Raw genomic sequence first — 22,805 nt, forward strand, 5'->3', positions numbered from 1 at the left:
TCACTTTGGCCCTGAGTAGCTTTGCAGTAGTGTAACATTTATAGTATGACATAAAACGGCAGTACATTGTAGTAGAGTCTTCAGTACATGTTACCAAGCAATTATGATAGCAAATTAAGTAGTGTTAGCTTTGCCTTGACAACCTGATGAGATAATAGAGAAAGGTCCAAAGATTGTAAGGATGTGGTTGTGGGACAAAGAGATGGAGAACAATTATGCTAATATCTCTCATGATTATTATCCATAATGAAATGAAGTTATTTTCCATAATTGCTCTATTTGTTATTGCGCAGTGCCGTCGAGTCAGAGTTCAGTCATGTGTGCTCTGAGCTACCCAGTCCTGAATGATTATCAGCAATAAAGAGAAAATGGATGACACTTCACTGAGGCTTTTTTCTTCTCTTTAATTGTGTGGCTAAAGCATTTCTTCATGGTAGCCGACGGCAGACTCCCAGATGTGAAGACTCAGTGCTCAGTGAAGATCGCTCAGAATGAGGCTGACTCTAACACTCTCCTTTCTTTACCTTATGGACTCCATTTTTGAAGTGGAGCTAGACGGGCTCTGTAAAAAAAAAACTAGTAAACAGCTAAACAAGTTAACAAGAGCTGTCAAGTTCTTGTTTTTCTCTCTTAAACAGACAGTTATTTTCTGAGTTAATAGTTTTCGGAGTGACAGATACCAATCCCGCCCTATAGCAAGTCACTGCATTTACCACCCTCTGGCATATCCTGGCATTATATTGTGTATCCTATTTTGTCTCCTTTCTCGCAGGGATTGTTGGCAGCAGGAACTAATTGGATTTACCACATTTTATAATCATAATCCATTAGCATTGTTTCTATCTGACTAATTTCTCCTATGACTGGGTGGGTAAACACACAGGGTACGAGAAGAGAAGCAATAAAGGAGGGGAAGACCGTGCAGGGGAAGAGAAGAAAGATCAAGAAAAAAGGATAAAGATGGAAAGAAAGTAGCAGAAAGATGAAAAAATGTGATTAGGGGGTTTGCAGACTTGGCAAGGGAGAAACACAGAGAGAAAGAGAGTGATTGATGGTGAAAGAATAAAGTTAAGAAAGGGAAAGGGAAGAAGAGGAAGTTGTGGAAATGAAAAGTTGAGAGACAGAGCAAAGCAATGATAGACAGAGACAGCGAGACATTTTGCCTGTTCAGAACGTAGTAGAATGAAAAGACAGAGAGACAGAAAACAGAGAGAAGAGACAGAGACACTCGCAGATGGAGGAGGGAGAGAGACTGATAATCCTCAGACAGACAGAAACAGAGGCCAACTCCAAAGGCATAGACATAAACAGAGAATGAGTACGACGCAATGGCACTGACCATAGGTGTCTGTGAAACACTCCTCCTCCTGTCAGATATAAAAAGCAGACAGTCTGACACTCAAGATCGAACAGACAGACAGACAGACAGACAGACAGACAGACAGACAGACAGACAGACAGACAGACAGACAGACAGACAGACAGACAGACAGACAGACAGACAGACAGAAGCACACCGTCAGATAGAGAAACCCAGAGACAGATAAAGATCCCCAGAGAGACAGACGGGCAGACATCAACAACACCGACAGAAACACACACACAGTTAGATGGAGCGAGAGACAGAGAGACACACAGAACCAGCTCAAAAGGGCTCGGTGTACAGATACTGTGAGCAGCATGAGTGAGACGCTGTGGCTCTGTCTGTCGGCCCTTTCCATGAAGCAGCCCTCCTCGGTTCTCCCCGTCTGTTCCCTGGGAGGGGGGAGGGGCAGCCAGGCCCCCCTCCTCCAGTGCATCTGACAGTAATTACCACAGACAGAAGTGATGCATGACCTCTCTGCCTGCCAGTTTGTCTCCATTGGCTTTTATTTGTATGAAAAGAATCTCTCCCCAGGGAAACAGATCAACACACACACACACACGCACACACACACACACACACACACACACACACACACACACACACACACACACACACACACACACACACACACATACACACACTTTCTCTTACACACGCTTGCACAGACATCATTTCACAGACACACACACACAATCACACACATGGAATGAAACCCTTTCAGACACACTCAAGGACAGACAGACACAAACACAAACAAGTACACAAGGACACAAAGGACCACATGCATATAATGAGCCCCCATACACCCATACACTCACATGCACACACAAGTATTCACACCTTAAAAGGATTGAAGGTGTAAGCAGAAATGACAACAATGCCTTGCTATTACCTCAACCACAGCAGCAGGTCGAGTCAGTGGTGAATGCTTGTTGCTTAACAGCAGCCTGAAAGGAATCTCAAAGACAAGGGCCAAGCAAGACAGTCCCTGCCAATTAATCTGGGGCTCGTGTGATTATTAATTAATTTAGTTAACACAAACAGTCTGCCAAGTGACAATGACGGTAAACAGATATTATGGGGTTTCAAAACACAAACACATTTAATCTCTAGAAACATCCAGGGACATGGCATGACACAAGTTAGCAGCCAATCAGAAGAGCCAGTTTCACCTGTTTAGTATAAATACACAGACACTTGTATTTTCTTCATGTAGTTATGCATCTGTGTGCCCGTGTACCTCAATTGGGAGAACAACAACACCAAGGTCATTGCTTTGATAACGGGGTGCACACATGTTGATGAAAATGTCTGCTCTGTAATTTAAGTTGCTTTTGATATAAGCACCTGCTAAAAATGGAAATAAAATAATAAAAATAAAATCAATATAATATAATATAATATACATAAAATAAAATAAAATAATAATAAATATAATATAAAATAAAATAATAATAAATATAAAATACAATATAATATGATACAATGAATGTAAATGTAAAGTGTAGATCTCTGTTCCCCAGAATCCATAGCTGTTTTTCAGTCCTAGCGTGTCTGAGCGGCTGAGTGGAAGGTCCTCATTGATTGAGAGGTCACCTATTCTCAGCAATCAGAGTGAGAGTCTGGCTGAGGAGGGAGTTAGGCTTAGACCCGCTGGTCGTAAACCAGGGAGATGCGGTGAGGACATGACGCCGTAAAACTGTCCCACTCCCCAGCAGTATATGTCCCTGGTGAATGAAGACACACACATCACAGACATCATACATGCACAGGTAACAGATATACTCTAAAACACACACTTGATGTGTGTGTGCAGATCTGCAGAACCAAAGACGTAGCTTTATTTACACACATACGGTCAGAAATATTATCATATGCCTCCATAAGCGGTTTCTTATGCACATACTATATACAGAAGGACACATACACACACACACACACACACACACACACATACTATATACAGAAGGACACACACACGCTTATATACACACAGACATGAAGACACACCCATGCACACACACACACGCGCGCACCACACACACACACACACACACACACACACACACACACACACACACACACACACACTGTCTCTGCCCAGTAGTGGCGACATCCCCCCACACACACCTCATCACCACCCCCTCCTACTGTTGCACTCCATGCCTCAGGAGTCAAAGGTCACATATGGGGCCAAACCCTCCCCCATGCTGCTCCATATGAGCCACCACTGGCCTCCTATTGCATTGAGACATTGATCAGTCAGTTTGTACAACAATGATGACGATGGCAACCAGCAACCATCAGTTTGCAAAAACACAGAGCTAAATTTGCATTCAACACCTGGAACACACACACACACACACACACACACACACACACACACACACACACACACACACACACGCACACAGTCCCCTGTCGTCTAGAGTCATCTCGTTGGCAGTGCCCCCACCTTAGACTCTTGACTCCCGATACATTGACATCTGTCACTGCAAATTAGGTCATGGTGTCGTTTCTGTGAAAGCTTCGCCGAGGCTTTTAGCCCGGAGTGGTGGGGCGCTTTCAGTGTGGGCCTCACCGCTAACTGAAAACGGTGGTAAAAATGCATGGCGGCATTGATTATGTTTTCAGGTTTATGCTGATGCTATTGATTAGTGTAAAATCTATGGCTGTAACCATAGGCTGTAGCATGCACAAGAGCTTGTTAGGATGCCAAGGCACTCTGCTCCAGTCTAGGTGGTCCAAGACCACGGTGCATTCATTTCAACTGCTCTGTACCAGGGCAAACCCGGTGTATTAATCAGAACAACCTCATCATTTTGTACAGTAGCAGTAGTCATGTCTCAGAAACAATCTTCCTGGAAAGCAATCTCAGTTAACGTTAAACAAAGCATGTGGAGGGACAGTGCTATCAGTGCCTAAGGATAAAGAGCAGAATAAGAGCATGCTGCCGTAAACCTGTATTCAGAACCTCAGATTCTGCTTTAGCAAGTGTTTGTGTGTGCTGAATAATAGTGCTTTAGCTTTAGTGTATGTGTGTGTGTCTGAATAATAGTGTACACACGCGCGTACCAAACAAAGTGCTCCAGTTTACCTGACTTTCCTACCCTGCACTTCTCTTAAGAAAGAGGACACCTTTTTTGCTTAAGCTGGCTTCATTTATCTTCCCTCAGGTCCCCGCCTGGCCAGCTACCTCAAACTGTCAGGCCTCTGGGCCGTCCTGTTTGGCCACAGTCCCATTTTTAACATTTACTATTGCTTCTCGCTCCTCTACGCTGTGATCGGCTCGATTCATTGACCCGCCATGGGGTTAAAAATTCTGCTTATCTAATGATGCGGCAAGGTTAAAGGATAATATGAAATATTGCACTTCACTCTCAGAAAATAAAAAAAGTGTTTTAAGGGCCCCTTAGAGAGTTCTGGATAGAACTTTGTTTTACATAAGGAACCCTCTGTCTGCAAAAATGGTTCATCATCATGACCCTTCACAGCTCGCACGTACGACTTGATTCCTCTTCGGAGGCAAAGTTGAAGTCAAAGTTCAGGGTTTTTATTGCACCAGGTCTTTTTTTCCTGAAGAAAGTAAACATTATATTTGGTCCATGTTCAATCTGGTCTTCAATACGAGGTGTGTCAGCGAGGCTTTACATTAGAGTTGAGTGGAACTGAAAGTTTTGAGGCAAAAGTGCCATTATCAGTATCAGGCTCCAGTCTTTAAAGATGAAAGCCTTGATTAAAATGTCCGTTGTTCTGCAGGACGACAACGAGTTTTGCTGATCCTGCATGTCTGCTTATAGGAGACAGCATTAAATCAATAAACACGTTCAGAGGAGCTGGATTTTTGTATGGTCTTTATTGCACCTGAGAAGCAGGGGTTGTCACAGGCTTTTAGACAAATTGCCTTTATGGGAATTGAGGAGAATGCTTGCAAAAAAAAGCACAATTCTCTCTAAATAATGGCAGCTTATCCTCATCATGTGTCTTGTGTATCATAACCTGATATTTATAGCATGCAAGAATGAACAGTCAAAAACCAAGAATGCTGTCAACAAAATCAGCTCTGTGTATTGATTTAAAGTAACACCCTTCAGGTGACTGCATTTATGTGACTACATTTGTCAAGTGTGTCTCGTTTATATGGTTGAATGTTTTCTTCATCAAAGCGCTGTATGTCTTCACCACCAGATCGTGCCATTAGAGTAATAGTTGGGAAAGGTCCAATAAATAGGCACTTATGGTGGCGCGAGGCTTCTTGAACATGATAGATATGCATGAGGGGGCATAGGGAGTGAACACAAAGACATCAGGCCTTTTACTTTCCTCTTAGTCTGCAACTCCTGAAGAATGCAATAATCGGAATTGGTTTCAGAGTGCAATCAGTCACCACACCGTCTGTGTGGAGTGTATATTGTATATATGTGTGTGTGTATGTGTATGTGTGTGTGTGTGTGTGTGTGTGTGTGTGTGTGTGTGTGTGTGTGTGTGTGTGTGTGTGTGTGTGTGTGTGTGTGTGTGTGTGTGTGTGTGTGTGTGTGTGTGTGTGTGTGTGTGTGTGTGCATGTGTGTGTGTGTATTTGTCCATTTTTATGTCTGTGTTCAGGATTTGGGCTGAGCTTGTGAGCTTGTGGCTGTGAGCAATATGCTGGTGATGGCAGGGAATAACAGGTTGCTGATGAAAGCATGGTCCAGGAAATGGCCATCTCTGAGTATGAGATGGGTGGCCTTTCAAAGTGTCCATGTCCTGTCACTGCATTTGTGTAGAGTTTACATCAGGTTATGTTGAGTGCAGTTTACAGCCTCCAAAAGAACATGTTTTGTTACCCATCTTTAGTTTTAATTATCTCATTTTCAACATTTTCCTCTTCTTTTCTGGTATTTTTGTTCAGGGAAAAATCAGCACAAGTATTTTATTGTATGAAATGTCAAGCGTTAATTTTTTATGAAATGTCAAATTATTGAAACTTCATCTAGCAGGATCATTTCGCACAATCAATTGCTTCTTAGGTACCCAATGCTACTACTGCTGAGTTTGTGCAACTGAACGCTTAATTTTTTATCTCATACGCTAAGATAGATTTTGATATAGTGTATCTATAGTGTATGTCATCAATTGAGAGTAAACAAGGTCCAAGTACACTTTTGAGACAAAAAAATTTGAGACGATTGAAAATCCAGAATCAAATAGCCACCCTTCTATGAAATGTATTTTCATATAATTTTATTTTATATTATATATTTTTTCTTATTTTGCACCAAATCATATTATTTTATATTATTTGGTGCAAAAAAAAAACCTTTGCCATGTCAGACAGACCTTGTTAATTCTCGGTTGACGAAGTGTGTTCTGAGCCCAGAGCATCCATTAATAGCTCCTCAGTCTACAGTATGGTTTTTATCCACGCATGACCTTATGCATGCAGCAGGCCCATGCATTATTACAGATATGTATTATGTATCCTTCCCTCTAGCTTCTCAATGCACAGCGGACGTGTGGAGAGGGAGTACCAAGAATGCTCAGTGTTGCCTTCAGAAAACATTATACTATGATGTGGTTGTGTGTATAATTATTTAAAGAGTTTGAATATTTGATGCAGCTGCTTAACATCTCTCTCTCTGTCCCCCCCCCTCTATCTCTCTGTCTCTCACGCTCCCCCTTTCTTTCTTTCTTTCTTTCTTTCTTTCTTTCTTTCTTTCTGTCTGCCTCTCTCTTGCTCTCTCTTCTCCAGTATGTTCCTCCAGATCTGTGCATCTGTGACTTTGTGCTGGAGCAGTCTCTATCAGTGCGAGCCCTGCAGGAAATGCTGGCCAAATCGGGAGCGAACAGCGAAGTGAGTACCATCCCTGTACTCCCCACCGTTCCCACTGGCCTCACAGGCCCCGCTACACGGCACACACACCAAGACCCATGCTGTTTACAGAAGACTGTGTGTGAATGCATGTCGCATTTTTTACATACTGAAGACATTGTTTCCCTTCACATAGATATTGTTTGCACCTGACTGATTGTTTATGTTTGATATGACACTGTTCTTTAATTAGGAATAAAGGCAGTATCTAGAGCATCCAGAGACATATTGTGCAGACAGTTGAATAATCATTGGTATCTGAGCCATGATATCTGTTGACAGTGTATTCTCTTTAAAAAGTATATACTGTACGTACTCAAGAAGCACTGAACTGATTAGGACTAGAATTACAAATAGAATTAATGGGATTTATTTAATGTTTTTGTGAGAGTAAATTGAGGAGTAGAGAATTAAGAGCAATGTAGAGTCCTCATCCTGGGGCAGTTTTCTCTTCTACCCTGGAGCCTAAAACCAGCCTTACATTAATAACAGTTATCCAGTCCCTATCATTTAACAGTTCTGGGATCAGTCCACCTCTCTTACAGATTCCTTTTTGATATATTACAGGGTAGCCTTGCTTCATTTAGTTAGTGTAGATCAGGCAGAGCCAGGGGTCTCAGAGCCAGCTGTCCTCAGCTAGGTGTGAGTCTATGCATCTTCAGCGTGTCTAGGTCACGAGGAGGAGTGGGACTCCTGAGGACTCGCACAGAAATAAGGACTGATGATATAAGAAGACGCATATATCCTTGGCTACACTTAAAGGAGAACTCTGGTATTTTTCACCTGGTCCCTATTTTCCCAGCTTTTTTGGGGGGTCAACATTTTTGCGAGGGACAGAAAACTATCGAAATTGGTCCAGTATTGGGATAGAACGCTATTACTGACAACCACAAAATGGCTATACAATGTAATCCTATGGGGCAAGCATGCGTCAAAGTAAACCACTTGTTTTCACCACTGACAGGCTCATAATGTTAAGTGTCTGACAACATGGAAAAGATCCCTACAGAGATAGACTTGTGTCTCTTTACCTCAATAACTGTGAAGAAACTGCAGAAATTCAATTCAATTCAATTTTTCAATTCAAATGTATTCAATTATATTTTTTCGTGGGGGGGGACGGACGACGACAACAGTGTATTAATTCTGTTGTTTCCCCCTGCTGCTAGTGAGGAAGTAGTTTTCCATTGCTCCTCTTATCTCTCAGCAGGGCAATCGCAATCCCAGTGGGCAGCCACCATTTCTTTTAATCGTTTTATTTTGGACACAAATGTAGTTGAAACGTGCTGATTTTTTCATCCCGAAACGATGACGATCATTAGTGTATCCAGTCTGTCAGGCTTGATGCTTGATAAATGAACAGACTCTTTTATGGCATCTAAACGATAATGCACCTGGCTTAACAAAAAAACAACAAAAAAACATTACCACTCTCAGTCCGGCGTTTTTCCACTCTTCCACTGTTTCTCTCACTCACTCATTTCCTGCCACCCCCCCACCTCCCCCTCATATGTGCGATCCAAGTCTCTCTGACAATGAATCAAGTCGTTCATGACCAGGTGCTGGCTACACCTCTGTGGTGAAGGGAACTGGGGCTGGCGCTGCAGAGTATCTCATTCTGGTTCCTACTGTGTAGGGACGGGCTACATGACTAATGGCATTATGGATTCCAGGAGGGATGCAAGCCAGTTGATGGCGTTAGAACTCTTAACAATGTGACAAATACAAATTGAAATCAGATTCCAAGGGAGGGCTGGGACACACACACACACACACGCACACACACACACACACACACACACACACACACACAAACACATTTACAAACAAGTGTGTTTTCATGACAGCTTTCTAATCCATATGTATTCTTTAAGGGTTCACATGAAGCATATCTGCAGTACTTAACTGAGCTTGTGTCAGTCTGTTCATTATATTGATGGTTAGTATGCTAGTGCTCCATTTGGTTGAGTTCATTATATGTATTATCAGATCACACGGTCATGAAATCATCTTCCAACACTTGACTGTACTGAAGATGTATTAATGCAGCAGTAAGGAGTTTTGGTCTAAAATTGGCAAGCTAACTGCCTAAAAGGCACGCAAAAACCTTGCAGTAATCTTTTGGCAATATAGTTGGAAATGTCTAGCTTGAAAGCTTTTCTTACATTTTTATGGGGTGTTCCGTCCTGGAGCATAGAGCTACATGATGCATAGCCTGGGTGGTCAATGGGAACAACAGGTGTGTTTATCTGTCTTTCACATGACCATATACCATCAAAATGAAAAGATGATATTAAAACTAGTTGCCTATAAAAACATACCTCAAAAAGTTAATTCGTCCATACAGTTGCTTGAAGTATCATTTGGAATACATAACGTAAGGTGCAAAATGTCTCTTCCCATGAATACACACAGAGGAAATGTAGAATAAAAAAACCCCACCACTGCTAATGTAGGTAAATTAACCATCTACTCCCATGATCCTTCTGCTCTCCAACTCGCGCCTACTTTAAGCTGGGGAAGATGAATGCACTTGTCAAGTATTGTGCTGTCAGCCATGCGTTGCCATGACCAGTCCGCATTTATTAGCACATTACAGCGCAGTACCACTGCTTTTCTCAGGGCTCCAGCTCTTACTCTAGCTGTAGCCCAGAGCTCCTTTCTGCTGTGCGGTTGGCAGGGGGACTGTACAACAGCAACAAATGCACCCATTATTTTTGAAGATGCATTTCTTCTTTTTTCCAGTGTGTATGTGTGTGTGTGTGTTTGTGTGGAGGTGTGTGTGGAGGTGTGTGTGTGTGTGTGTTTGTGTGGAGGGGAGTAGTAAAAGTGCCGGCTCAGAGGAGCTAAAGCTCCTTGAGGCTAATCTCTGCCCCCTCACCATTTTAAATTCCTCTCGCTACAGCTAATGCTACACTACATTGCAGCACCTGCCCCCTGTCACTGACTGCCAAAGCCCTGCGAATTAAAGGTGCAGTCCTCGATCCTCCCGAAAGGTTGTGTATATTTGAGCACAGCGGCCAATCAAACAGCACCCCACCCTTCTATGCTCCTGAAGTTGTTTGATTGGCTGGATTGGAGTGTATTACTCGGTCCAAGCCAGTTGGTTTGTTTCCCATTTACAGAAGCAGGGCAGGGCATGAACACACTAAGGCAGTCAGCTAGGGTCATTTAGAATTTAAAAAAGGTTATTTAGCTGAATTCGATAAAAAGTGAAATGGAATATAATCAAGGACTCTACCTTTAACCAACCTGAAAGCCACAAGGCCACTCTACTCTACTTTTTGGAGACTTTTGTTATGGGGTTCTTGAGAGCCTCCGGTGTGTTTTTATTGAAGGGATTCTTGAATGGCTTAACGTAGTGAAGTGCACTTGAGACTGACGACCATGACAGGTGTCAGTGCTGTTAATATGATAACAGTCACAATCCAAGACAACACAGGGTGGCTTTATTAGCAGTTACTAACAGGAAGCCAAACTAGCAGAGGCACGCTTGACTCCTCTTGGCATATTGCAGTGCCCAATTGGAGCTATATAGCATCGGGGAGAAACAGCACTCAGAAGCACATTCCTGCTTTTCTGGCTTTTCTTAATGATTGTATGAAGCTGATGACCTCTGGCAGCTCTGTCGGCATGCGACAGAGTGTATGCAGTGTGGCAGCTATGTCTAGCGTGTGTGTGTGTGTGTGTGTGTGTGTGTGTGTGTGTGTGTGTGTGTGTGTGTGTGTGTGTGTGTGTGTGTGCGTGTGTGTGTGTGTGTGTGGTGATATTTCACTCCCAGCGCCCGCTCTGCCAGCCTCCATGCCACTCCATGGCCGCCTCTGATGCCCCCACCTTCATGCTCCCTCGCGTGCCCCCTCCCCGCTGAGATGCCTCCTGGCTTTCGTTGCAGGGATTCAAAAAGGGCCCCTGTTCCCTGGAAGGTCACCCCACTCTGTCTGATGTCAGGGTGTCTGTGCTCCACAGCTGGGGGTAAGACAGGGTGTCCCGTCCCGCCCCGCTCTCCTCTAGTCAGCTGACCTTTTCCTGTCTGCTCAGACATGACGGGACTCGGTTGGGCTGGGATTGTTTCAGGAAGGGTGAGAGGGGACTGGGGTTGGGTGCAGGAAGAGTTAAGGTTATATATGTTGTTATGGGGGTGGGGGGTCCTAGTCTCCCTTATGTTAGTTATACACACACACTTACATACACATAAGGACATGAGCATACACGTGGACACATGTAGACACACCCGTGCGGCACACACACACACACACACACACACACACACACATACACACACACACACACACACACACACACACACACACACACACACACACACACACACACATACACACACACACACACACACACACACACACATACATACACACACACACACACACACACACATACATAGACACATACACAGACACATAATAAGATATTCACCCCCTCCCCTCCAGAAGCACATGTGGTATAATGCTGGCCATAGCAGTGAACACAGCTTGACGTGCCCTGGATGTGATAAGGCCTTAAGTCACCAGAAGCTCTGGCCACCTCATGCAGTTCAGAGACATTGCAGTTGCAGTGGCTTAATCCCTTAGCACTGCTGTGCTGTGCTGTGTTGTGCTATGCTGTGTAACCGCCTCGCCCTGAACTGGCGCCCAGCACTGGCAAACACAGGAAGGGCTCAGCCAAGTATCCCAGCTAGTCTACCTTCACCCCACAGGACGGAGAATCAATTAGTAGATTTTGGATGAATATTAGGTAAAACTGTACGTACGAATTTAGAAAGTGGAAAAGTGAGATAAGAGATGGAAAAGAAAGAGAGAGAGAGAGAGATTCAATGAGACGTAGATCGACTCTGCAGTATCGATGAAAGTCTAAACCCCAGCTGTGGGCATCTGAAAGGCCCAGACGCACTCGGTAATGGCAGTCTCTCTTATCTTAATGCTTCCTAGAGGCTCACACGGAAGGTGAGTAATCCTGTTTGCTTTCGGGGAACGGTGGCTTAGAGAGGGAGGCAGCGGCCGGCCCTGACGTCAACAACCTCTCAGTCCCCCCCCTCCTCAGCCTGCTGATGTTTTAGTGTTGTGTTTGATGACCACTCCCTATCCCCCCGTCTTTCATCTCTTATGAAGGAAGAGAGGGTTTATATTTCTCCCCTTCCCTAACCCCCTCTTTCTCATCTCTTCTGTAAGAAGAGAGACAGCGCACATTTTGGCAACACTTCACTTGAATCCTTCGTAGGAGTGACATAACATAGTTATGAACATGTCATTAGTCATCATGACAGCCAGTGACAGGACCGTATCGTGTTACCATTATCAGTCATTTTATGTGGTAATTTTAGACACTAGAATTTTGAGTGTCACAACAGCATATGTTAAATGCTTAAAAGTAGTCATAGCATCACATATTTTGAATGAGGTCAGGACGATTACTGATAATGGTCACATGACACTCATATCACTGGGCGCAGATTGTCATGACAACTTGTATGCAACAAATGCCACCTGTCAGGGTGGTGACATGTTCATGTCAGTCTTATGGCAGGTGTTTCCCACATTTCCCCGCGGCTAGTGAAATGTGTCCTGTTTACCGGGAAGCATGAACAGGAGACCACTTACTTTCACAAGTGCATGTCCTCAACTTCCTGTCTCAGCCACAGACTTTGAAACGGGTCTGGGCCGGAACAGGCCCGGAACAGAGCCAGAACTGTTCCAGTGTCACCTCCCGTCAAAGCTGATTGCAGACAAAATCACAAAAAGGGCGTCTTAGGGCAGTCCACAGAATGTAAGTTCATGAGTAAGCTTCATGCCTTCAGCCAAGCTGAGTTTGATTATCTTCCTGATAAGGCAGAACTAAAGATGATCAGTGAAGTTCTGGAGAAAAATAATTGATGTGAGTTTTTGGAAGGCCAAAGGCGTGTTGGGCGTAGTCTTACTTATGAACTTACTTTAAGCTGCTTTAAACCCCATAGGACAGATGTCAGATCATGCATTCCCTTCTGTGCATATTGCCTGAGTCTTCTCCACGAGGTTGAGTTTGCTTGCCTTGGATAAGAAAGGAAAGAGACTTTCTGGACATGGGTTTCTAATAATCTGATGTTTGTTTTCTTGTGTGTATGTATGTGTGTGTATATGTGTGTGTGTGTCTGTACATATGTGTACCTGTGTTCGTGTGCTCTGTGTCTGCTGAGTACCGTCTGTGTCGTGTGTTTCTGTTTGTGACTCTTTATATATATTTGTTTGCATGAATGTGTGTGTATGTGTGTGTATTGTGTATGTGTGTATTGTCTCCTTTAGGCAGCTCAAGGAGGGGGCCACCGGACCCTGCTGTATGGGCATGCCATCCAGCTCAGGCACTCCTTCAGCGGAATGGTAAGAGCACTTCTCTCCGCAGCTCCTCAAAGAGAGGAGGGAGTCTCTTGCATAGATGCACTCGCAGATCCCTGTGGCACTGGACTACTTTCAGCCTTTATTGTGTGTACGGATGTGTATCTGTGTATGTGTGTGTCTGTGTATATATATGTGTCTCTATGCTTGAGTTTGAATGGTACTATCCATATATACCCATGGTAGTAGTCTACTATATGTGTGTAAATATGTGTGTGTGTTTCTGTGTGAATGTGTGTGTGTGTGTATGTGTCGGTGAATGTGTGTGTGTGTGTGTGTGTGAGAGAGTGTGTGTGTGTGTGTGTCTGTGCGCAGTGTTGTGTGTTTTCTCCCCAGTTTCTATATATAGGCCTATGGTGCTGGTCCACTTCCTGCTGTGTGTGTGTGTGCATGCATTGTGTTTGTGTGTGTGTGTCTTTCTTCATGTGTGTTTGTCTTTGTGTGAACCAGTTTTCTTGTTCTCTTGGCAGTACCTGACCTGTTTGAAGACATCGCGGTCTCTGACGGACAAGCTGTCCTTTGATGTGGGACTGCAGGAGGACTCGACAGGTAAACTCACTCCATAGTCAGATTTTAAGAACAGACTCTGAGAGAGTTTTTCTCTTGAAATGCCACTGGCGACTATTGGCATTTCACTGCAGAAATACTTTTGTTTTTAGTGACAGGTGAGCTGGTGGCCGCATTTGGAATTCATGATTTATTTAGGGAGTTTCTACCCTCAAATGCCAATGGCTGTCAGAGGAATAACGCTATATAAAACTGCTTATCCCTTTCGTCTGATATCTACTATAAAAACCACACACATTTATATGCCTACACAGCCTACACTGACCACATATGCACGTGTTTTCCTAATGCTCTAGCCTATGCTAGGGAAAGTTTTTAACACTTCAAAACATCTGAGTGTCTCATTTGGGATTTGTGTATTTTATATCTTCACCTTCAATCTTCACAAGTGTTCTAAACCATAAGCAACTCCTCAGTCTCCTTAACACAGTCACATGTTCTTATGTATATACATGTCACATACTACACCTCATACCTGGACCTGGACATACATACATACCAGACGGAGTCTTAGAGAGAGAACTCAAAACTACTGCTCTCACTATCACTTTAGCCATTGTTCTCATCTCCAGCCTTTTGTGACATGACAGTACATAAGAAACCTGGCCTCAGAGTTCTGAAACAGTGTGGTTCATTTGTGCAGATTTGAGTGTTCCTCATGTTCATCATTTGTTCTGTTCCATCCTGATTAGAAGCATAGCTAGCTCGACTCTCCCTCTGCGGAGAGGCTTTGGCATGTACTGCCAGTCCTGTTGCCATGGTGCATGCTTGTCATAAGTATGTGTGGGCATAGAAAAGTGTGTGTGTGTTCATGTCTGTGTGTGAGGCTGTGTGTATGTGTGTGTGTGTGCGTTCATGTCTGTGTGTGTGGCTGTGTGTTCCTGTGTGTGTGTGTGTGTGTGTGTGTGTGTTCATGTCTGTGTGTGTGGCTGTGTGTTCCTGTGTGTGTGTGTGTGTGTGTGTGTGTGTGTGTTCATGTCTGTGTGTGTGGCTGTGTGTAGTGTATGTGTGTGTGTGTGTGTGTGTTTATGTCCCTGTGTGTGTGTGTGTTCATGTCCCTGTGTGTGTGGCTGTGTGTATATGTGTGTGTGTGTGTGTGTGTGTGTGTTTGTCTGTGTGTTCATGTCCCTGTGTGTGTGGCTGTGTGTATATATGTGTGTGTGTGTTCATGTCCCTGTGTGTGTGGCTGTGTGTACATGCGTGTCTGAGTATGTGTCGGTGTGTGTATGTGCCCCTGTGTAGGTGTTATTTTTGGACATAGTTTCAGTCTCTGGGAGCTACAGGTGGAACAGGTGTGTCACTGTGGGTCGGCCTGCCTTTGTATTTAGGTCAGCAAGTTACAATTACTGGGCCATATGCTGGCATTACCGATTGTTCTTCCTCACTCTGTATGTTTGTGTGTGTGTGGTTGTGTGGTTGTGAAAGAGTGTGTTTGTGTGTTTGTTTGTCTTTGTATGTATATTATATGTGTTTGGAGTTGTGTGCCTGTGTGTGAATGTTTTTTTCATCAATTGTGTGTCAGTGTCTGATTATTATTGATGCATGTGTGTGTCTGCGTGTGTGTGCGTGTCTGCATGTGTGTGTGTGTGTGTGTGTGTGTGTGTGTGTGTGTGCACTCTTCTCCTCAGGTGAGGCGTGTTGGTGGACCATTCACCCTGCCTCCAAACAGCGCTCTGAAGGAGAGAAGGTTCGCATCGGGGATGACCTCATTCTTGTCAGTGTGTCTTCAGAGCGATACCTCGTAAGTACACACACACACACACACAAACATTCTCTCTCTTAGTCTCCTTCTCTCTCTGTCTCTCTCCCATACAGACATACTCACGCACACACACACACACACACACACACACACTCACACTCACACACACACACACACACACACACACACACACACACACACACACATGCACATGCGCACGCACACGCACACTAAATAAATGTACATAAAGTGTGCTCTGTTGCCCCGTCCCTCCGGCTGTTGTGAAACTGCAGATTGTAGCGAGAAGGTCTTCTTTTCCATCGGCTCCTGAGGCCTGTTTCTCATTAGCTCAGGGTCCACTGAGGAAAGGCGAAGAGATCCGGCAGAGCAGCATGGCCATCGACCTGAAGCACTTTAATGAGGAGGTGTGCAGAGAGTCTAATGAAGAACCAATTTTGCTGTTTCAATCTGTATTTCCCCTATGGTCTCCTCTATGGTCTGCATATAGGAGAGAGAGGGGGGTGGGGGTGGGGAAGAGAGAGAGGGAAAAGAGAGAGGGAGGTGGGGGGAAGAGAGAAAGGGAGGTAGGGGGAAGAGAGAGAGAGGAACTGTAAGTTGTCTGATCTGCACTGGTGCACACTTGCTCTCACTTTCTTTTGTTCTCACACACAATCCTGCACTCACAAAGTATAATTCTGCTTCACTCTCTCTCTCTCTCACACACACACACACACACACACACACACACACACACACACACACACACACACACACACACACACACACACACACACACACACAGGCACTCACTCACCTGCTCAGATCCTTCCTCCATCTCTCCCTGGCTCTCTGTTTCTCTCAGTACTGTCTTTCTCTCACACACGTAGACACACACACACACACACACACACACACACACACACACACACACACACACACACACACACACACACACACACACACACACACACACACACACACACACACACACACACACACACACAGGCATGCACTCACTCACTCACTCGCTCAGATCCTTCCTCCATCTCTCCCTGGCTCTCTGTTTCTCTTAGTACTGTCTTTCTCTCACACACGTAGACACACACACACACACACACACACACACAGGCACTCACTCACTCGCTCAGATCCTTCCTCCATCTCTCCCTGGCTCTCTGTTTCTCGCAGTACTGTCTTTCTCACACACACCTAGACACACACACACACACACACACTCATTTAGACTCATCGTCAGTCTTTCTCTGTCTCTTTCCTTTTTCCCTGGGTCCTGAGGGTATTCACCCTGCTCTCCCTCCTCCCTAGTCTCCCGCCTCCGCTGATTTGAGGAGCAGAGCTACGTTAAGAGAAGGAACGATACAGCACACTGCACACACACCGCTGGCCACCATACATAAGTCATGTGCAGACATGGCTTGAGAGTACACCAACCTATGAAGAGAAAGAAGAAAAACACTTTCTGCGCCCTCTGTCCTGATTGATGGGATGCGTAGGACAGAGTCAGGCAAAGATATTTGTGGGATGTGAATAAGATCATTTGTGACTGTGAGAAAGGGTGTCTCAAAGTATGTGTGTGTGTGTGTGTGTGCGTGTTCGTGTGCGTGTTCGTGTGCGTGTGCGTGTGTGTGTGTGTGTGTGTGTGTGTGCGTGTGTGCGTGTGTGTGTGTGTGTGTGTGTGTGTGTGTGTGTGTGTGTGTGTGTGTGTGTGTGTATGTGTGTGTGTGTGTGTGTAGTGCTGGAAACAGCTGGTCCCAAAGGAGAGTTTCTGTTACGATCTCGTTTCTGCCACTTGTCCTTGTTCATTCCATCTCCATCACACTGACCTCAGAAACACCCCAAGACACACACACACACACACACACACACACACACACACACACACACACACACACACACACACATACACACACACACACACAAGAACACAGGCCCACATAGACACACAGACACAAATAGTCACACTTACCCAGTGCTTTAGCCATGCAATTTATGTTGAGTATCTGGCAGGGATGCACTGCAGAGGCTTCCAGCTGCTAGCACACTCCGACAGACACTCATCACTCCCACAGCAGCCCTGGCCCTCTCCCACAATGCATCCTTCTCCCACCAGACCATAATACCCAAAGCGTCAGAGCCCGCCTACATGTGTTTGCATACGCACGCTATTCCCAGTGGCCCAGAGTCCAGTTGTTTAACTCTGGATGTCTTTACTACCCAAAGCCAGAGCGCTAAACAAACAGGCGCTACACCTCCTCCTCTGGATGGCTTCAAGCACCATTTGTTGTGGGGCTGGGTGAAATCCCATCCAGGCTTTCGCCTCCAATTTGCTGAAATGGAGTGCAGCTGTCTTACCTCATCTTGACAGGGGCCGTAGGGTAATCTCGTCTCTTCTCTCTCTCTCTCTCTCTCTCTCTCCCTCTCTCTCTCTTTCTTTCTCTGTCTCCATCTCCCTCTCCCTCTCTCTCTCTCTCTCTCTCACTGTATCTGTCTCCCTCTCTCTCTCTATCTGTGTCTCTGGCTGGTGTAGCACCTCTCCATCTCCAATGGAAACATCCAGGTGGACGCGTCCTTCATGCAGACCCTGTGGAATGTCCACCCCACCAGCTCAGGAAGCAACGTGGAGGAAGGTACTTCCTGAGTTCAACCAATCACAGTCCAGTACCAGTAGGATATAGCCACCATTCTAGTTTGGATTTGAAATATATTTGTTATATATAGTTGTTTCCTATATAAAGTTATAAATGAAATCCATACATATACAATCATTGTTGTTTTGTTAATGGCACTGGCTCAGGGCTTCTGTTCTGTTTCCTGTAGGCTATCTGCTGGGAGGCCATGTGATGCGTCTGTTCCATGGGCACGATGAGGTCCTCACCATCCCAGCCTCGGACCAGAGTGAGGAGCAGCAGAGGTGTGGAGATCTTTACCCTCAACACACACACACACGCACACACACACACACACACACACACACACACACACACACACACAGGTAAATCCAAATGTAATCCTGACAAAAAAACTTCAAACATTATTTCCTATTTTTGTGTGTGTTTTTTTTTAGACTCACACAGACACACAAACATTCACAAAAACCTCTGCACCGGTAGTTTCTCCCTTCCCTATATGGGGCAGGACAGCCACCGGCAGTGCTGTGTTCTTACATCCGCTGGGGTGAATGTGGGGGAGACAAAAGGAACGGCCCTACCTGCTATCTATAGACCAGCTGGCCAGCAGCAGGGCAGAGCGCGCTGGCACAGACCAGAAGACAAGTGGCACAGCGCTGCTGAAATGGGTCGAAGCGACCGGTAATGGTAGAACCGGACGCAGGGAAGCGCAGCCTCGACGGCCAGCGGCACTTTGACGGCACCCTTCATCTCCCTCTCCGTCACAACTGCTATTTTTAGCGTCGCCAGCGTTTAGTGGCGAAACGGGCGACAGATTAAATATTGGTTGTCAGCTTCGGCATTGCTTTGAGCCCCGTCCTTGAAATTTAATAGAGGGTACAATCTTGAAAGGCCCCTGCCCCCCCCCCCCCCTACACACACACACACACACATACACACACACAAACACACACACACACTTCCCCTCTCTCTATCCAAACCTAAATGTTCAGTTCCCCAGCTCCTCCCCCCCCGCCCTACCACCACCCTCCCACCTCATCAAACACGCCCTGACCTGGCAAGCGGTGCTGTGAAAGATTTCTTTTATCTTGTGACCCACTCACCCACATCGGTGAAAGACGGTGTCTGTCCTCGTTGCGATATGAGCTCCCGGGTGTTGGGTTGTTAAATGTACTCCTCAGTAAATCCTCTGAGCTAACTTTAGCGCTGCACCGGCAACAAGAACCCAACCCATATAAACTTCAGAGCCATGTAAACATAATAAGACCTTGGAAACTTATCAGGGGTTTTGATGTACTGAAACTCATTACAGTCGTTACTGATTACAATCTTTTGATTACTTGAATGAAAGATATTCTGAATTGGTATTAAGACACGTTTCAATGTCAATGTACCAGAGGTCAAATTTCATTTTCTAACCGTTCCAACATTTCTCTACCCCTAAAAGCATCCCATAATTCTGTCCTATTAGATTCCTTTCATGGTATTAAACAATGGCAGGTGAAGAAAGACTTTCTTTGACTTTCAGAGGAGAATCTGAATTCAGATTGAGTACACCACTAAGCTATCTGTCAAGGAGGAAATTCCTACTTTGAAAACTGTTTTTGTTCTCATGACTCCCTACAGGATAGTCAACTACGAGACGGGAAAAGCAGGTGCGAAGGCCAGGTCGCTATGGAGACTGGAACCTCTGAAGATCAGGTGAGCTTTTCTCTTCATTTACCACCCTAGATTCCCTCTCTGTACCTCCTCAGCTACAAAAAGTCAGCAATTCTGTTGATCTTGCAATCCAGTCAAGTCTAAGGGAGCTTAAAGTCGGTTGAGAGCTTTGACAGTAAAGCTTTAACTTCAGCATCAGTTTAGCCAAAATGGCCAAATGTGTGAAATATTTGTGGTCTTTGAGAAAGACTGTGATGTTTGCATTGCTGGCAGTTAGCTTTATGTTGGTTTTATCAGAGAGCCTAGTAGTAATGATTGAATGTGAAACCAGAAGCACAACCATAAAATTAGATAAGATTGCATTTTTTCATGTGCAGTTTTTATATTACTTCTGTACAGGTCAGTGTAATGTGTTGCTCATCATAAAGTACAGTTATTTGGGCAGTTCGTGTACAAATAAAAGCTAGGCATTATAAGGGCACTGTAACTATTAGCTTGGTTAGGGTCTGCTAAGCTAACTGACAATCTGGCTAATTGTATCTGCTTATTATGAGTGCAGTTGGAGCGGGAGCCACATCCGTTGGGGGCAGCCCTTCCGCCTGCGTCACCTGACCACAGGGCACTACCTGGCGCTGACGGAGGACCAAGGGCTCGTTATCCAGGACCGGGAAAGATCGGACACAGCTTCTACCGCCTTCTGCTTCAGAGTCTCGAAGGTCAGATAACGGTTCTGAGTGGCTACGCTAACACTCTGTTGTGCAGTGCATCAGACCTCTATTAGCGCTCTATTTGTAAGCGTTCGTTGACAAAAGCATGACTGCTCTCTTTCTGGTGCCATCCTTGACGAGACAACAAACAAAAATTAGCCAGAGGGTAGTTGGCAAGGTTTGGATAATCCAAGTTCAAACTGTCAAGGTCCCATCAAGCACTGCAGTATCACTGGTACATTAAATGGGGGAAAATGATTGATCTTGGTGGTAAAGCTGATGAGTGAAATCACCTCGCTTGATGACAGAGAGGGGATGCCTTTTTCTCACCTCTGGTTTCCTGTCAATCAAGTATGATCTTTCAGCTATGTTAAACACATGTAGTTCATGTTACTCATTGTCATGTGTCACTGATGACTAGATGTGAAGGCTAGAGGTGCAACAATTGTTTTTCTTTCACTTTTTTTTCTTTCACAAGTGAGAACAAGAAGGCTCACAGTGCAAAAGTCTGCCCCTGGCTATTCCATAGCACTTCCTGTTCAAGAGGTGACACTCTGCGATTCTCCACCATAATTAATCACCATGCACATCACTGCATTTCTAACCCTGCACAGAACAGCTCCGGGTGAAATTCCCTCTGACTGTCTGAAGCGAGGTCACGCACATCAATGATGACACTTGACCAAACTTCTAGGCAAGGATTTAGCAAGACGACTGAAGAAGGCCAACCATTCCAAAGGCCACCAAGAGCTTGATAATGCCTGTTTAACCAGTCCTTGGACATTAGAGGGGGTCATTTGTGCTCTGATGAAGATGGGGGTTCCCATTGGAGGTTAATTGAATTGGACACTTCAGTTCTCTGTCTGAAGATCTCAGTGTCTTGTAATGGCCTCTTTAAGCAGGGCTCAGGCCCATGCAAAGCCACTGACCTTTTCACACCCTAGGTCTATTAAATAAAAAAGCGGCCGTGGTATTGCTGTAATTTGTCATCCAATTATTATATCAGTGGTGTGTTTCAGAAGCGTTTTGAGCAAGCAATGGGAAAACAAGTGTAGGCTGCAAATAGGGATTCATTGTGCTGGCTGGGAGGCATTCATTATTGTCAGAGTTGCTTAGTGATGTGTTCTTTCAACTCTCTCTCATTCTCTCTCTCTCTCACTTTCTATCTCTCTCTTTCCCCCTCTTTTCACCACCTCTCTTTCTCTCCATTTAATCCTCTCATCTTTCTCTCTCTCTTTACCTCCTTCTCCCTTGCATTCAATCTCTTTTTCTCTTTCTCTGTCCTTTGTTGTCTTCCCTCTTTCTCTCCCTCCCTGCCCCTTTTCTATGTCTCCCTCTGTTAGCGGAGTGTTGGTAATTATGAGTCATTTTGGGAAGAACGAGGTCATCATTCTTGCAGTCCTTGACCAGAGCGGTCTTGATCTGTCAGCATGTTTTTAAGAGCGGCGTCTTAGATCAATGTCCCGGAGCACCTGTCGCCCAGCATAATTAAAGATGTGATCTGAATAAGACGGAGGGGATTTTCTGGAGGCCATTTAGACAATGAATGATATCCCATGGATACATAGGATGACACATCTTCCTTTGTGTGTGTGTGTGTGTGCCGTTGTACGTGTGGTGTGTGTATGTGCGTGCATGCACATGGTTGTGTGTTTTTTTTTTTGTATTGCTCCCATTCAGGAAAAACTGGAATCAAGCCCAAAGAGAGACGTCGAGGGAATGGGGGTGGGAGAGATCAAGTATGGAGACTCCATCTGCTTCGTCATGCATGCGGCCACAGGACTGTGGCTGTCATATCAGGCGCCTGACGCAAAATCCGCCCGTTTAGGACCTCTCAAGAGACGGGTAATGATTTTACCCACTCTCTCCTGTCACTGTGGATCCATGACATCCATAAACGAGACGATCAAGAAGATGTTCAGTGTTG

At 44.9% G+C, this 22,805-nt stretch overlaps 1 protein-coding gene across 1 annotated transcript in view; it reads left to right on the top strand.

Annotated features, from left to right (window-relative positions):
• The window catches only part of LOC105908186 (ryanodine receptor 3-like), a 180,959-nt gene that overhangs the window by 35,877 nt on the left and 122,277 nt on the right, over positions 1–22,805 (top strand). Inside the window, 10 exon segments of the mRNA XM_031580909.2 lie at positions 7,096–7,197; positions 12,162–12,176; positions 13,509–13,583; positions 14,069–14,147; positions 15,794–15,906; positions 18,413–18,512; positions 18,703–18,796; positions 20,139–20,213; positions 20,731–20,887; positions 22,559–22,723. Coding sequence (XP_031436769.1) covers positions 7,096–7,197; positions 12,162–12,176; positions 13,509–13,583; positions 14,069–14,147; positions 15,794–15,906; positions 18,413–18,512; positions 18,703–18,796; positions 20,139–20,213; positions 20,731–20,887; positions 22,559–22,723 — 975 coding nt within the window.

The sequence above is a fragment of the Clupea harengus genome, chromosome 14 (assembly GCF_900700415.2).
Source record: "Clupea harengus chromosome 14, Ch_v2.0.2, whole genome shotgun sequence".
NCBI classification, from domain to species: Eukaryota; Metazoa; Chordata; class Actinopteri; order Clupeiformes; family Clupeidae; genus Clupea; species Clupea harengus.